This window comes from Aspergillus stella-maris, assembly GCF_047715825.1.
Source record: "Aspergillus stella-maris strain CBS 113639 unplaced genomic scaffold BDV14scaffold_83, whole genome shotgun sequence".
Lineage (NCBI taxonomy): Eukaryota > Fungi > Ascomycota > Eurotiomycetes > Eurotiales > Aspergillaceae > Aspergillus > Aspergillus stella-maris.
The window spans coordinates 62132-78271 of record NW_027396877.1 but is presented as its reverse complement, the minus strand read 5'-3'; the positions used below and the strand labels follow the sequence as shown (position 1 = coordinate 78271).

The window sequence follows — 16140 nt, the reverse complement described above, 5'->3', positions numbered from 1 at the left end:
GCCATGAGCATGGAGCGCAGAAATCAATGGAAACTATATAAAAATTAATCTGCCGAGGGCGCCACAAGCCTCTTATACTGATAGCAAGGCTGGTCCGAATGAACTTCAAGATTCTTCTTTCAGATTGGGTAAGTAATGAGTAGTAGTAAACCAGGCAAGACCACCTTGCTTTGTAAATGCTCCTGAACACCAAGTACGCCTGCCGACTTTTCTTCGCGAGTCTCCATAGAGACGTCTTAAAATGCATGCATGAAACATAATATCCTAAAGGTAATCCTTCTTCTTAGCCGTCCTCGTGTACTGTGTAAGGGCCCATTCAATATCACCACTTGAGCCCTTCTCAAGCGATCCTCCTCTGATCTCGAACAATCTCATCGTCATCCGCGGGCCGACCTCCGCCAGCTCAACGTCCTTGTATCCAGTCTTGACGAAAACGTGATGCCGGACCTCAATGCTATCCTCCTTGTTCACGAAGCTGACGACACGGTTTCCGACCTTTCCACCTTCGCGCGGAGGGAACAAGTGCTTGAGTACTTGAACCACACGCTTTCCCAGCTTTGTCGTGAAGCCCTCGAAGACAAGGTGTGGGTAGCTCTCTGATACAGTTCCGCGGGCAGCATTCGGCAGATCGGCGCGGAGAACAACGTTGTGCAATGAGAAACTAGCCGTCGGGCCATGGGGGAGATGTGAAATTGTCATCGCGGTGGGTGTACCACGGTGTTCGTGGAGAAGAATCATATCCGAGAGCCCAGCGGAGTTTGCGCTCGTCACTAGATCGGGGAGAACGAGGTTTCCACGGTTCAGACGGATAGAGGTTGGAAGGAGAAGACGGATTTCCTTAGCGAATGTTCCCAGGCGCACAGACGGGTTTCTGGATGTCGTGACGATAGGACGGGGATCGACGATGCCGGAGGTAAGCGCATATTCGTCGTCGAGGTCGAGAAGGTCAGAGTCTTTGTTGTTTTTGTCTGCTGCCGGGAGAGATTCGTCGAATTTGAAATCTTCGCGGAGTTGTTTGTCGTTTGCGATGGAGGGATCGAGCTGTTTACCTGTTGCTAGCGATTCCTTGAGTTGCGCTCGCTTTTCCGCAATGGAGGCATCGCGGAGTTGCAGAGCTCTCCGGTAGAGATAATCTCGACGTTCGCGGGCTTGACGGCGCTGAAAAGTTGAAAAGTAGATTTAGTATAACTTCTGGAGCAGAGTTCCAGCAGGCGAAGTGAATACATACCAGCATTTTGTCAATGTGAGTGTTACTGAAGAACTATGTCCTTCCAGAAGCGGGCAACTTTTTTTTGCAGGGCTGCGGCACTGGTCCGGAACGCCACCCGGACAGGCTGTGGGATTTGGCGGCGACCAGCCCGATAAAGCCGCAATCATCTTCACTCCCCGAGGCCTGAGAGTGCAATCACATATCCTGCCACTGTGGATAGCCTTGCTTTCTTTGCTTTCTCGGGAGTATAAGTGGATTTGGGGAGTGGAAAAGGTCAAGGTAAGCCCCCATTCTTCACCACTATATATTGTCATGCTCACTGTTCAACTCATCTAGACTTGCTCTTTCTGCCCCTCTGTTGTGCCACAGTAGTTTTCGTGGAGAGACACAGGGGCATTCTTTCTCTTAGATATAGTGGGATGGTCGCTTCGTCCCTTACGTTCACTTGAATTTTACGCTTATTTACGATTGCCCCCCCAATTCCGTGGAGCTTTCCTCGAACTTGCGGCGGATTGACGAAGTGCCTTACGATTTCTCGATAGTCGACATTTATCGTTAACGCGGACGGTTCACGTTTAAATTGCCTTTTACTGACTTTTTCGAATTCGGAAATCAAGCTGCTATGTCGGCCACGACTGATTACCAGGTCTCTGGGGCGGATGCAGAACTCGACCGCACTGTCGGAGGCCCGCGCCGTCGCAGACATGATGATGATGAGGAGGGTCCTGATAATTCTGAGGATGATGACATAGAGAGCACAGCAAGTGCGCAAGGCGACAATGCAAAGTTCCCTGGACCGTTGGAGGAAGAAAAAGAGCTTGCCCCGCACGCATGCGCGTAAGTGTTCCTGACGTTCAACACTGGCGAGATATATTTAATGTATTGGGGAACATATATTAATCTGTTACTCCTTATTCTATAGGTACTGTGGTATACACAATCCAAGCAGCGTCGTCAAATGTCTAGCGTGCAGCAAGTGGTTCTGCAGCGCCCGTGGCAACACTTCTTCATCCCATATTGTCAACCACCTTGTCCGCGCCAGACACAAGGAAGTCCAGTTACATCACGAATCATCTCTTGGCGATACTGTGCTGGAGTGTTATAACTGTGGAACCAAGAATGTTTTCCTACTTGGGTTTATCCCCGCCAAGTCCGATACGGTCGTTGTTTTGTTGTGTCGCCAACCCTGCGCGGCGATGCCGTCTTCTAAGGATATGAACTGGGACACATCGCGCTGGCAACCCCTGATCGAGGATCGCTCATTCTTGACTTGGCTTGTAGCTGCTCCCTCGGACCAGGAGCAACTCCGAGCTCGACACCTGAGCCCTCAGATGATTGCGAAGCTGGAAGAGATGTGGAAAGAGAACTCCCAAGCTACAATCGCCGACTTGGAGAAGGCCACCGCCGTTGACGACGAACCTGCGCCAGTTCTCCTACGCTACGACGACGCCTTTCAGTATCAAAACATCTTCGGACCACTCGTTAAGATCGAAGCGGACTATGACCGGAAGTTGAAAGAATCGCAGTCACAGGATGGGTTGATCGTTCGCTGGGATCTTGGGTTGAACAATAAACACTTGGCTAGCTTCATTCTGCCTAAGCTCGAGCTTGGGGATGTGAAGCTGGCCGTCGGAGACGAGATGCGCCTGAAGTACACCGGCGAACTGCGACCCAAGTGGGAAGGTGTGGGATACGTTATCAAGATCCCGAACAACCAGTCCGACGAAGTTACTATCGAGTTGCGAGCCAAGGGTGACCACAAGTCAGTGCCCACAGAGTGCACACACAACTTCACGGCCGACTACGTCTGGAAATCGACGTCCTTTGACCGAATGCAGCTTGCTATGAAAACATTCGCCGTGGATGAAATGAGCGTCTCCGGTTATATCTTTCACCGTCTTCTGGGACACGAAGTTGCTGCCGCGCCGATGAAGACTCAGATGCCGAAGAAGTTCAGCGTTCCTGGACTCCCTGAGCTCAACGGCAGCCAGATTAACGCTGTTAAGAGTGTTCTTCAGCGGCCTTTGAGCTTGATCCAGGGTCCTCCTGGAACCGGAAAGACGGTCACATCTGCTACGATTATTTACCATCTTGCGAAGCTCAATGGAGGTCAAGTTCTTGTCTGTGCGCCATCTAACGTCGCTGTCGACCAACTTTGCGAGCGTATCCACCGAACCGGCCTTAAGACCGTCCGTGTCACAGCTAAGTCTCGTGAGGATGTCGAATCGCCTGTTGGCTTCCTGTCTCTTCATGAGCAAGTACGCCTCAACGACACCAACATCGAGTTGAACAAGCTCAACCAGCTCAAGGGTGAACTTGGTGAATTGTCGAGCCAGGATGAGAAGCGACTGAAGCAGCTCACTAGATCTGCCGAGCGCGAGATCTTGAACAATGCCGATGTCATTTGCTGTACTTGTGTTGGTGCGGGTGACCCTCGTCTTGCTAAGCTCAAGTTCCGCACTGTTTTGATCGACGAGTCTACGCAGTCTGCAGAACCCGAGTGCATGATTCCTTTGGTACTAGGATGCAAGCAGGTCGTCCTTGTTGGTGACCACCAGCAACTTGGCCCGGTCATTATGAACAAGAAGGCTGCTAAGGCTGGTCTCAACCAGTCACTCTTCGAGCGACTTGTCATTTTGGGATGCTCGCCGATTCGTTTGAACGTCCAATACCGTATGCACCCATGTCTCTCCGAGTTCCCCTCCAACATGTTCTACGAGGGTTCTTTGCAGAACGGTATCACCTCTTTCGATCGTATTCGCCGCGAGGTCGACTTCCCCTGGCCAATTATGGATAGCCCCATGATGTTCTGGTCGAACCTCGGAAACGAAGAAATCTCGGCATCGGGAACTTCCTACCTCAACCGTACCGAAGCTGCGAACGTGGAAAAAATTGTTACTCGTTTCTTCAAGGCTGGTGTTCAACCCAAGGATATTGGTATCATCACTCCTTACGAGGGTCAGCGCAGTTACGTCGTCAGCTCCATGCAGGCAACAGGTACGTTCAAGAAGGAACACTACAAGGAGATTGAGGTTGCTTCGGTGGATGCTTTCCAGGGTCGTGAGAAGGACTTTATCATTCTTTCTTGCGTTCGTTCCAACGATCATCAAGGTATTGGTTTCTTGAGCGATCCTCGTCGTCTGAACGTCGCCCTTACTCGAGCCAAGTACGGTCTAGTTATTCTTGGAAACCCGAAGGTTCTGTCCAAGCACCCTCTCTGGAACTGCCTTCTTCAGCACTTCAAAGAACGCCACTGTCTTGTTGAGGGCCCCTTGTCCAACCTCCAGGAATCTTTGATCCAGTTCAGCCGTCCCAAGCAGGCATACCGTGGGCCTCAGCGATTCCAGATGGCCTACAACCACGTGTCAAATGTTACCAGTGGCTACATGAACGGAAGGAACGGTGGTCATCGGAACGACTTCAACGACACTGGCTCGGTTGTTGGCTACATCCCCGATGATGTTTCTTCTGTGCACTCTTCGGCACTAGGTGGCGTGGGAATTCCATCTGGATACCCTCCCATGTTCCAGCAGTTTGCAGATTCGTGGCCTGCTCTTTCTGGAGCTCGCCGTGCTAACGGAACTAGAGGCAAGAGAGCGCCTAGCATTGCTGGAGAATCCGTTGCAGCTACAGAATCGGATGTCACTAGCAGCATAATCGACGGCAAGGGTCCTGAGCATGGCGGTGTCAGCCTTGCTGGATTGAGCATCAATGACATGGCCAAACAACCCAGTCTCAGCCAATCTGACCGACTGAAGCGTTACGTGGAATCCGGAGCTCGTGAGCAATACAGACCCGGTGTACCCGACAATGGTAGTATTTTCGGAGGAAGCTCCGCCAGCATCCGTGTTACTCGGGGCGTGCCCGGTCACATCCATGACGACGACGATGCGCGCAGCGTTTCCACAGCTTTCGCCAGTCAGGTTGGGGGTAATTACGATTGAGTGGGTGAATTTGGAGATCCAATATATCCAAGCTGTCACTAAGGACTTATCCTCTTCCTGCAGCTTGGAGGACAGCTGTTCAAGCTATCATTGGGCCATGTCCTGGACGGGGCGAAAGACCTCACTCTGAGCATCCACTCAACCCGTTGATCGTCTTTTAACGTGGTGCTACCTTTGGCGGCCTCAGAGACCATCTGTATCTCATCGGTATCGCAGCAAGGAGAGAAATACTTGGATTCTTTACTACGGCAATGTTATATCGGTATCCGTATCTCACAGCTGTCGTTTATCTCCGGTAATTGAGGGACGGAGTGCGGTTCTGCGCCACGGGAAAGACAAACGGCAAAGGGTCACCGGATTTCTTCGCCTCAAGCCAGCCCCGGGATTGCTTTCAGCTGTCTACTACTTCGCCTCGAGCGACGGCAATAGAATTTTCTCGAGTCTTTCTCCGGCTTACGTTTGCACCCAGCCGGCGCTTCCGGACTTCAGTCTGATGTGCCCTTCTTCCAGCGGGTGATTATTCAAAAATACAGTCATCTTTCCAGGATGAACTGATTACTATATGCTTTATGTTCTCATCACATTTATGCGCTTTTCGTGGTAACCTTGACGTTTGCTCTGGCCCGCAGGACTCCCAAGCCAATTTTATGCAACAGTCCTGCAAAGCATAGAACTGTGCGCAGCTAGCTCGACAACGCCAACAAGTCAAGCGAAATTTGTCTTTCCAATTTAGTAACAGAAACCAACTATTGTCTCTCTTTACTTCATTCGCCAGTATCTACAGACCAGATTTCATCAGGCATCAACGTATATCGTGGCGCGCGTAGATCGACGCTAGGGTTCAGCCATGATCTAGTCATTAGTTGATGGACATTTGATCCGATCTAGGCCTGCATATCTAAACGCTGACAGGTTCAAACCGACACAGCCACGCAAGGACCACACCCTCTCTCTAACGACCAAGGCCTGAGGCCTGTCTCAGTATCTGCAGGCTCACGTCAGTCGCAACCGATCACCTAGGGCTAGCATCCGACGAAAGGCCGTAGAATCCCCATAGAACCCGACTGCGCCACTTGATCGTCTAAGCTAACGGTGCTGTCAGTTCCACGGTCTCCCTAGTTTCTACGCTGCAGCTGAAACTCCTCATAATCGTCTGTAGAAATAAAGATGCCTGCTTGGTTTTCGACCGCAGTCTTCACCACGAGTCTTTTGTAGATATCAACTGTCCCACGGCTCTCCGCATTTCTATCTTTAGCACTGAGAAGATGCTTATGCTTCGAGAACCCTTGCGCCGCGCGTCACTGGCATTTCTAAGCGTCTGAATTGGATGCCCTCGAGATACCTATTCTGGTGACGATTGGCAGTACTGGGCGGTTTGGAGTAGGTCGAGCCGGTCATTCAGCGGGCAGGGCTACGTATGTACAGCACAGAAGTATGCCTCATTCCGGCGGCAAAAAGTGGTGGAAGCCTCAGGATTCATTGTTCCTTCAGCTCAGGGTCTTACCCTGTCCCTTGCCTCGAATCTGCGAACCGAATAAGCATGGAACTTGGCTCGTTTAAGGCTTGTCTCGCGCGGGCGCTGATCGATTCTGCCGTATACATAGATTGGGCGGCACGGCAGGGCTGGCTGCCGCAGGCAGGACTGTGGCAGGTGGCTACAACAGCGAAAGTCGGTGAGATTGGGTAGCTAACGAACGACAACAACATGCACGAATCTGGCTAACTATACGTCAACGTACACCGTAGCTCCAAGCTCCACAGCGCGTTATAACCATTGATTTTGGTCGAGATGAAGCGACCTGGCTGTGCTGCGTGGCTGCGTCCACGTGACCATTCACATGATTGGCCGGTCGTAGACTCCGTGTGGCGGACGTGAATGCCTGAGGCGAATTACCGTCCACCCATTCCCAAAATCCTGGCTTAGGCTGGAAATAATAGTGGCCTCGGCCAAGAACCAAAATACCTTACCGAGTGCCATCCAAACCCAAGAAATGAGTCACTGGAGCCTAGTTGAGCAAATATAGTAATATTGGACTCATCGGAGCACTGCCCGAAAGGTTCTGGATACAAATACAACGCAGCTGCTCTGGCTTCATCGCATGTAGCCACTCATTTTGCCTGCCTGAAATCCGAATAATTTGCCTCGCCTTTCCGCTGCTTCCGGCTCATTTTCCATTTTGTGACCTGAAAAGTGTGGCGCTCAAACCCGCCCCCCGTGCTGACTCATCCTTCGGCCTGAAAAACCAGGGAGAATTTCAATCCTTAGGCGTGATTCCTTCCTCAGGCTTCTCTCTCTTTCAACCGACTCGAACTATATCAACTAAGAACGCGTCTACTTTGCCTTCGATTCTTCTCCCTCGTCGCTTCTCGACCAACTTTGCGAACTTTTTTCGATTATTCTCACCATTTTCACGCTAGTCGTCTCGCGACTCATTTAAACTGGAGCAATATCTCGCGCCTCCCCAGCTCAAGCAGCGGGGCTCTACAAGCAACTACGATATGACCGACGGTTCTGATTATCCTAGCCCAAGAAGCGAAGGTGCCACTGGTCCGACAGCTGTCCTCGTCGCTGCGCAAGATTCCCTCGCTGCCGTTCCCAAGATGAACGATCAAATGTCTCCTAGCTTCTTGGAAGGGGCTCGCCCGCGACTGTCGGTGAGACGAGCGCGCGATCCGCCAAAGAACTCTGTCGGACAGATTTACTGTGACCACGCAGAATGTCAACAAAGCCCTCCGACATTCCGTCGGCCCTGTGAATGGAAGTAAGTGCATTTTTTCTCTATCATATCTACTCATTGACGCGATACACGAAACTCACAATGTTTTCTCTACAGTAAGCACATGGACAAGCACGACCGCCCCTACAAATGTCTCGAACCCGGATGCGACAAGATCCAAGGCTTCACGTATTCTGGCGGCCTACTGAGGCACCAGCGCGAAGTTCACAAGAAGAACGTCAACGCCAAGAAGCCGCTCATGTGCCCCTACCCAGACTGCAACCGCAGCACAGGCAACGGGTTTACGCGTCAAGAGAACCTAAAAGAGCATCTTCGCCGTCGCCACATGCACACGGAGAACGGACACGCGCCAGATCTCGCGATCGTCCCATCACCTGATCTCGATGGCGCCACCGGTCTCCAGGCTGTCAAGCGCAAGCGAGATTCGCTCGACGATGGAACGACCGATCCTGCTCTTACTGGATTCCCCGATGACGAGGAGGAGAATGGCGTCGACATGCGAGGCGAACTCAAGCGGCTGCGCCGCGAGGTGCAGGAGAAGGATCGCCGGTTGCAGGAGCTCGAGCGCATCGTTGCTGGGTTGCAGCAGGTTATCCCTCAACCTCAGCCAGCCGTTGTTTCGTAGGGTTAGATCGCTGCAATGTGTCGCTGCAATGTGCCTTGAGGCATCTTGTGATCTGATCCATCATCAGATTGCCATTTTCTTTCTCTCCCTTCCCTCAGTTCATCTCACCTCTTCATTCCATCCCGCGTTTGCATTGCAAAGGCGTTCTGTTCTTGCTCTCCAGAAACTTACTACACTATACAACATACCACGCACCTCATGTTTCTCAACCAATGTCACGTCAATAATGGGAGGATTATCATGTCACGAAACAGGTCTGCATCTCAAGAACCGTTTTTACAGACGGTATCAGCTGAGGAATATGGCGTTTTCTCGAAGTCGGTTCTGTATCAGGACTGGCCAGGCGGTGTTTTTCTCTTCTCTCTCTCTCTCTCTTTACCTGAATATACCCGGGCAAAATCACCCACTATTAGTATTAGTATGTCTTCTGTTCATTCGATACGTTTGTTTATGTTATGTATTGCATTTTTAAATCTCGGTCTCAAATCTCAGTCTACTCTATCTTGGGTTTTGGTTTGATTTGTAGCTTTCTCGGGTTTTCTTGCTTGTAAGATTGGATATGGATTTGGATTCGGATTATTGGTGTATTCTAACATAACAATATCATGAGATACTAGTTCGTTGGTGGTTGTGGTTGGCTTACTGTCACGAGCTAGCCCTAGGTACCTGCGCGTGCATCAGGCAACCAACCCTCGCCGAGCCTTAGCTCCATGGTATAGAACACCTCACCTACTTCTAGATTCAAAGCACGTCCATAACACAATTACAAAGCGAACGAACTTCGTAGACTAGAGCCTCTTAGTTTTCCTTAGTGTCATTATTCCTTGTTACTGGGGCCAGGTAACGACTACGAGATGGTAGGTACCTACTGTAGGGCTTCCTGGACTGTTGGAGCGAGCTCCGCGCCGCAAGCTAGGAACGAGGATAAGCCATTTAAGTGTCTGTGCCACAATGACTCCATCCTTGAGCTTGTTGAGTCGCTTGGATCCTCGTAAGGTTGTCCAGCAGATCGTGTCGGGGACCGTTTTCTGCTATTTGAGTCATCAACCAGGGCGCTTCTGTGCCAACGTGGTACGGTACGTGATGGTCCACTGGACGTGTTGGAAATATGGTGCCTGCACTGTTTTACCTGGGTCGAGCAGGGCAAAATGTGATGTTTTGGAGGCGTGCGTCGGCGTTGCTTGTCGGGCTTCCCTGCCTCGGGTGAGATTCGGTAGTTGCGGCTTCGTCGTAACGTTATGGTGGCTCCTGTCATCTCCGCAGGCCCGTCTCCATCAAGGATGGCATGGAATCTGACCGATGACTCACAAAAAGTTCGAGACGGGTCGAGAGTCTGGCTAGCGGAAGATCATGGAGGTACTGGCACAAATGAGACTGGGCAAGATTCTCGCCCTGGGGCACAGCGTGGCAGTTTGAGGCTCCGAATGAATGATTATCAAGCAGAATGGCTGCGGAATGGCTACCTTATCAAGTTTTCAAGGATTATAGAGGCCAGCTAGCGCGGCCATGTGAGTCATAGGCAGAAACAGGCTCCTTTCCAGGGTAGATGGCAAATCGCCACCCCGTCCGATCACGGGTTGTGGCAGGGTTGTCCACGCTGTCTATCGACCAACAGGTGAAGAGTGTCTGTATGGTAACATGGAGGAGGGTTGCATCTTCAGTCAGCCCTTTGGGCCGGTAGTCACGTCTTTGGATGTGATTCAATCCTGAAGGTGCCCTATCAGGGCCCAAGGACACCAGCCCGGAATAATGCCTGAGACCAGAGATGAAATCCCCGTTATGCCAGCTTTGTGCCCTTGCGAGTGGTAGAACTTTGGCAACCTTGCCGAGCTTCGCTCATAGGACGGTAAATGTGGCGTCTCTTGACTTGTACCCCCCGCAAAGCTGTACAATTAACCTATAGAGGTTGACCGAACGTAAGATATGAGAACTTATCTTTTTGGTTGAATTTCTGGGGCTTATGAGAGGTCGGTAGAGTGCCAAACCACGGTTTTTCAACCACTTGCTCAGATTTACGTGATGTATTTGCGGATTTTCTGGGAGGAACGTGGTTAGGTAGCAGTTCAAGCGAGTTTGGTAACTTCTTCCGGTTATTGTCCTTCTCCCAGTTTAGAAAAAGGTCTCTTGAGAGACGTGTTAAGTGGCCTAGACATTGGGGTAATAGTGAGCAGGAACATCAAGGGTTAAATGAAGTTGCAGAAGGTTATGGGTGGCATAGAAGGAGAGAGCTCGAGTAGACCGAAGTATGGGGAGGAGGAAGGAAGTGGGCGGCGTCAGGTGACCCCTCCACACACAACCCAAGGACAGCTGCATTTGACCTCAACACTAACTACACTACCATTGTCACCACCCGCGGGTTTATCCCCCCCGATAATTGAAAACTGGTTACGGGGCCTTAATTTTGCTCAACCTACGATTTCCTCCTCTTCGCGACAAAGCAACCATGTCCCGCAACGCCCAGGTGGAAGAAGTCTCCGACTCCGATCCAGAGGAGGTTGCCCCTTCTCTGGTCCCAAGCCGCGCCAATGAGTCCATCCTAACCGGGGGCTCAATTCCATCTTCCGCGATGCCCACGAGACCTGCACCCGAACCCCAGCGAGAAATTCCGAAGAACTACCAGTGCCTGTACCCGGTGTACTTCGACAAGGCGCGCACCCGCGCGGAGGGTCGAAAGGTTGGCGCAGAACTGGCCGTGGGGAACCCATTGGCGAGGGACATCGTCGACGCTGTGCAGATGCTTGGATTGCAAGTTGCCTTCGAGCCGGAGAAGTTACACCCCAAGGATTGGGCAAATCCAGGTCGAGTTCGTGTGCAGTTGAAGAACGAGAGCGGGGGACCCATCAACTCGCAGATTAAGAACAGTACGTTTATTCCTCAATGAGTTCACCTTAAATGCGCTTGGGCAAGGATGTGCTAACGATTAAGCAGAACACCACCTTTACATCCTCGTCGCTCAATATCTCAAGGCCCACCCCACCACCGAACAATCCCCTTACCGGTTACGCATTCGAGGACTTCCGATGCCCGAAAAACTACCTGACGCCCCTCCTGCTCCTCGTGGCTGGAAGATTGGCAAGATTCTACCTATCCATTCCCCCGCATACAGTGGTGGTGGAGTTAGCGACAATCCACTGAAGGACGCTATGGCCGAGATGCAAAACATGCAAGGAATGCCCGGCATGCCGCAAATACCTGGGCTATCCGATATGGCTGGTATGATGGGCGGAGGCGGCGAGCCCTCCGGAGGCAGTCAAAAGAAGAAGGATAAGAAGAAGGGCAAGGCTTGAGGAGGCTATGCGCATATCCCGTGATCTATCGGCTCGCGCGGCAGTGTATATGTCTGGATTGCATTGGCATTGGCGAAAGGCGTTTTGTTATGGTCTTCTGTTTTGAGGTAGAGGCATGTCCGCGTGTGTTCTTGATACCATCTCGACTGAATGCGAAATATAAATGCAATTTGATGATCAAACCATTATGTGGAGCTCAAATACAATGTAGCCTTCTTTCATAATTCCTATATTATACATTCGTAATGCACGAGGCTTAAGACGTCAACCCTCGTGCTGCTTATGGGAATTGCGAACTGTAGAGGCGTTGATTGGCTGACAGGCGGCCGGCCGTTGATGCGGGCTTCTCCATAGTTTCCAGCTTAATCGCTGCTCCTCTCACCTTTCACCTCGCCCAAGCTTCTCAAGGCCTAGATTCTGTCGCTAATGCACTCTCGTTCTCGTTGCTCCTGAAGGAATCGACTCTTTCTATGACCTAACATCATAACTACTACCCCGCTCCCCATGAGGGGCTTCAAGTCTAGCAGTGTATCGATGACTCGGAGACCGAACTCCCCCGCCACTGCGCTCACGAACGGACCATGAACCCCAGTCCGACAGCCACCACCTCCCCGAATGGGCCTCATAAAACCCCAATCCGCTTCGCATACGATACTTCTGCCGAGCCATCTGTCGCGCCGTCGAGCACTCCGAAATCCGTAAGCAAAAAGTTCCCAGGTCGCCAGATCACGCGCAACCGCACCAGCTACAGCTGCCATACCTGCCGGAGGCGAAAGGTCAAATGCGACAAGGTACACCCAATCTGCGGAAACTGCTCGAAAAATGGAACGGAGTGTATCTATGATCCAGCGTCGCAACATGATGGTGCCGCGCACAGTCGTCGCGACTCAGAGGGGGGCCATGGTGTGAAGCGGAGACGGGAGGCTTCGCGGCAGCTGGAGGATGACATTGAAGATATACAGTCGATGTACGGTCGTTTGAGGCAGGCTGGACCTATCGAGCAGAAAGGAATCGAAGCGCGACTGGACAAACTCACGTCGATGATAGAGAGACTCAGCAAGTCGTCGCAGCCGCTGGACCCGGCGGAGCAGCAGATGCTCGCTCAGGATGCGACACAGGATGTACCTCCAAAATTAGAGCCACCAACTCCAAATGGTTTGGCTGTGCCTGATAGCCCGCGCCGCACAGCTGAATCTAGTGGTGACGAATTTCCTATACCGGCCGGGCACGCGACTGACTTGGTAGATCCGGTGGGGTCTTTGAATTTGGGACATCTTAGCTTGGAAGATGGGAGATCGCGGTATGTCTTGTATTCTAGGCTCAAATTGCTCGGCTAATAACGTATAGATATGTTGGTACAACATTTTGGGCATACATCTCTCACGAGGTAACACTCTGGATTCCCTCCACCAGAACAGGAGCTAATTCCCATAGATAAATGATCTCAATCAATTTCTTCGAGATCAAACTCGCTCACATGAGACATCCGGGTCGAACGAAGACTACGCCGAAGAGACCGTGGAAAATACGACAAATCGCCACTGGATACCTTCAAGTGACGATGCCACCGCTACTGTTCAAGAAGGACCATCCACGGAGCCTGCCTTTCAAAGGTCAATACTATTCCCATCGGATGGATCACCGTCCGTGAAGGACAAAGTTGTTGAGCCCGATATGCTCGAGTACATACCTGCCAAGCGGCAAAGTCATATTCTGTACAAGGGATTCATGTCCGGAATCCAAGCCATCAGTCCTGTGGTACATCCTCCAACTGTTCTAAACCATTATAACGCCTTCTGGGACTGGTACGATTCTAGTAGTTATTCCGGAGAGACCTGCCCCGATCCGTCCTTTATTCCACTACTATACGCCATCTGGTACGGTGGATCGGTGTCAGTTTCTTTGAGAACAATCAAGGCCGAGTTTAATGGCGCGACGCGCGCGGCTCTATCAAAAGTATACAATGACCAGGTTACGCGGTGGTTGACGAAAACATCTTTCCTACGCAGTCCTTCTCTGCAAGGACTAGCCGCCTATCTACTCGTGCAGACAATACTTTCCAAAGAGGAGGAGCCGCTAACAAGCAGCTTGTTTGTCAATCTTGCAATGAGAGTTGCCCAGACGATGGGTCTGCACCGTGATCCCGCAAACTTTGACATTCGTGCCTCGGAGGCTGAGTTTCGTCGTCGAATGTGGTGGCATATTGTGCATATGGATGGCGTGGTTTCGATGTCAAGCGGACTTCCTCCGTTGGTGAATGATGAGAACTTTTGGGACGTCCGTGAGACAAGCGAAACCAAAGACACGCTCTTGGGGACGCCTGAAGTCGAGCAATATGAAAGAATGGTTCGAGCCGGCTTGCGGCCTCGAGATGACCCAGACGATCCTACAGTATGCGGTGGCACATCTATGGTAAATGTCTACTACTTAGCTGCCACCGGCAAATATACGATGGCTCGTAAGTTGATCTCAGCTATGTCCTCGCGACCATGTAACTAACCCCATCAGGTGCTGTTCGCCGAATCATGAAGATACAACTCGGGACCAAGCCTGTAACAAGACAAGACATGGAAGAGCTAAGGTCCATTCTTGTCAATCTTCAAATGCAAATAAACTCGATCGTCGACCGCATTCCAGAAGCCAAACAGTCCGATATTCCTTCGGGCGCCTCAAACAGATCTTGGTCCTTCTCTCGCTCTCCTACAGAGGCCTTAAGCGTTGACTCGACGCTCCCTGGAGATGCGGCGCCAACCTGTACGGAGCAATACCATACGCCGGTTCTTGTGTCTTTTCACAAATGGGCGCGAATAGTGCTGAGGCTTTATGCTGATAAAGTAGGCGTCTTCCCCAATGTCTTAATTGGGCTTCACTGACCTTGACTTAGGCTTTCTGCGTTGCTTATCAGCCTTTCCTGAAAAACGCTCGGAGTCGGATCTGGCCAGCTGCAAGACAAAGTGCGCTTCGCCATTGTCATGGATTCATGGAGAAGTTCATCTCCCTCGCTACAGACCCTGATTTCCAACCTTTCCAATGGAGCTGGCCTGGCAATCACCAGCCAATGCATGCAACTATGATCATGCTTATTGATCTTTACGAACGACCGTACAGCCCAGAAGCTCCAAGGTCTCGAGCTTTCATCGATAAAATCTTCTCGATCACCGGTCCGGATGGAGGCGTCGTGGGAGGCGAGGATGGAATCTCAACCCAACGTCCGCTGAAGGACGGTGGTCGCGAGGCCTGGGACATGATTCGCCGACTTCGCCATCAAGCATGGCAAAAGGCTGGTCTCGATCCACAGAGGCTCTGGTCGGAGCAAGCTCAGATCCAAGCTGGTGTAGCTGTACCGGATGAATGTCTCGCTACAAACCCGTACCACTCAGGCTCCTCGGCCTACCTGCAGCCCCTACATAGCCGCGAGCAACTGCTTGACTTTTCGAAGATGTTCTACCGCATGACGCGCTCTCAGGCCCTTCCAAGTATCGCTTCAACTCTTGGTGCCAATGCACCCATTCGACGATCTAGTCCCATGCGCTACGACGTCCCGACATCTAACCCCGCCAATCCACCTTCTACAACGCCGCACCCTCAACCCCTTCACTCCCCATCAACAATACCTCAACCTTTCACCTCCGGCATAGACAACCCTCTCAACACGACATCTATCCCCTCAAACCCTACCATCCCGATCTCAAACAACCCTTCCGCACCTACCGCAACCGCCCCCTCAATACCATTCGCCCCTCAACTCCAACCTCAACCCACACCCACTTCAGCATCAGCCCTACCACAACACCTCCCTCAAGTCCCTCCTCAAATGCAACCTCAATCTCACCCTCTCTTCTCCCCTCTCTCCCCACAATCCCAATCACATCTCGGCGCGCTCAACGTCCCAACCCCACCCTCAATGGTCGACCCGAACCTCAACTTCGACTGGGACCAGTGGGATGCTGTCTTCGGTCAGCATCTGCCTGTTTCAGATGAGCTGATGGAGCTCGATTCCGTGACGGGGTTCGAGTTTGGCGATTTGGGTGTTGCGATTAATCCGTTGGGTGCTGGATTAGGTGTAGGTGTTGGTGTGGGTGTTGGATTGGGGAGGGGGAGTAGGGCTGGGAGTATTAATATGAGTGGAGGTAGCACTGGGCCTGGGGCTGGGGCTGGAGGCGTGATAAGGAGTCCCGGGTCTGCGGGTGGGTGGAATACTGGTGGTTTCTCTTAGCTTTGAAGCATTTTGGTATATTGTTGGCAATTGGGTTTGTTTTTTAGCGGGTGCGGATTTGTCATTTTGGGCTGGATACCTCTCTTTATATAGGGTTTTACTTTATACGAGATTAGATTT

General features: G+C 51.6%; 5 protein-coding genes across 5 annotated transcripts; 4 read left to right on the top strand and 1 right to left on the bottom strand.

Moving 5' to 3' along the window:
• Nucleotides 1–103: 103 nt before the first annotated feature.
• Nucleotides 104–1268, bottom strand: BDV14DRAFT_147958 (snoRNA-binding rRNA-processing protein IMP4). The gene is made up of 2 exons (XM_073766498.1): nucleotides 1229–1268; nucleotides 104–1158 (listed from the first exon to the last, which is right to left on the bottom strand). Exons 1-2 carry the CDS (start codon nucleotides 1232–1234, stop codon nucleotides 265–267), a joined length of 900 nt encoding a protein of 299 aa, XP_073623222.1. The 5' UTR covers nucleotides 1235–1268; the 3' UTR covers nucleotides 104–264.
• Nucleotides 1269–1832: 564 nt separating this feature from the next.
• On the top strand, nucleotides 1833–3871 carry BDV14DRAFT_193127 (putative regulator of nonsense transcripts; the record flags this gene model as incomplete). Its single annotated transcript, XM_073771726.1, has 3 exons — nucleotides 1833–2047; nucleotides 2133–3710; nucleotides 3823–3871. The coding sequence occupies 3 exons, from the start codon at nucleotides 1833–1835 to the stop codon at nucleotides 3869–3871; spliced, it is 1842 nt and encodes a 613-aa protein (XP_073623221.1).
• A 3376-nt stretch (nucleotides 3872–7247) lies between these two features.
• Nucleotides 7248–8616, top strand: BDV14DRAFT_147883 (putative C2H2 transcription factor). The gene is made up of 2 exons (XM_073766497.1): nucleotides 7248–7916; nucleotides 7989–8616. Exons 1-2 carry the CDS (start codon nucleotides 7654–7656, stop codon nucleotides 8515–8517), a joined length of 792 nt encoding a protein of 263 aa, XP_073623220.1. The 5' UTR covers nucleotides 7248–7653; the 3' UTR covers nucleotides 8518–8616.
• A 2210-nt stretch (nucleotides 8617–10826) lies between these two features.
• BDV14DRAFT_147880 (RNA-binding signal recognition particle subunit SEC65) lies at nucleotides 10827–12101 on the top strand. Its single transcript, XM_073766496.1, has 2 exons — nucleotides 10827–11378; nucleotides 11446–12101. Exons 1-2 carry the CDS (start codon nucleotides 10961–10963, stop codon nucleotides 11802–11804), a joined length of 777 nt encoding a protein of 258 aa, XP_073623219.1. The 5' UTR covers nucleotides 10827–10960; the 3' UTR covers nucleotides 11805–12101.
• Nucleotides 12102–12191: 90 nt separating this feature from the next.
• BDV14DRAFT_147871 (putative C6 transcription factor) lies at nucleotides 12192–16135 on the top strand. Its single transcript, XM_073766495.1, has 5 exons — nucleotides 12192–13104; nucleotides 13152–13191; nucleotides 13239–14262; nucleotides 14313–14638; nucleotides 14689–16135. Exons 1-5 carry the CDS (start codon nucleotides 12386–12388, stop codon nucleotides 16018–16020), a joined length of 3441 nt encoding a protein of 1146 aa, XP_073623218.1. The 5' UTR covers nucleotides 12192–12385; the 3' UTR covers nucleotides 16021–16135.
• The last annotated feature ends 5 nt before the right edge of the window (nucleotides 16136–16140 follow it).

Coding starts and splice junctions, on each gene's coding strand:
- BDV14DRAFT_147880 (XM_073766496.1), top strand. CDS start 10,961: ATGTCCCGCAACGCCCAGGTGGAAGAAGTCTCCGACTCCGATCCAGAG. Junction 11,379..11,445: donor CAACTCGCAGATTAAGAACA/GTACGTTTATTC, acceptor ACGATTAAGCAG/AACACCACCTTTACATCCTC.
- BDV14DRAFT_147883 (XM_073766497.1), top strand. CDS start 7,654: ATGACCGACGGTTCTGATTATCCTAGCCCAAGAAGCGAAGGTGCCACT. Junction 7,917..7,988: donor CGTCGGCCCTGTGAATGGAA/GTAAGTGCATTT, acceptor TTTTCTCTACAG/TAAGCACATGGACAAGCACG.
- BDV14DRAFT_147871 (XM_073766495.1), top strand. CDS start 12,386: ATGAACCCCAGTCCGACAGCCACCACCTCCCCGAATGGGCCTCATAAA. Junction 13,192..13,238: donor GGGCATACATCTCTCACGAG/GTAACACTCTGG, acceptor TAATTCCCATAG/ATAAATGATCTCAATCAATT. Junction 14,639..14,688: donor TGAGGCTTTATGCTGATAAA/GTAGGCGTCTTC, acceptor ACCTTGACTTAG/GCTTTCTGCGTTGCTTATCA.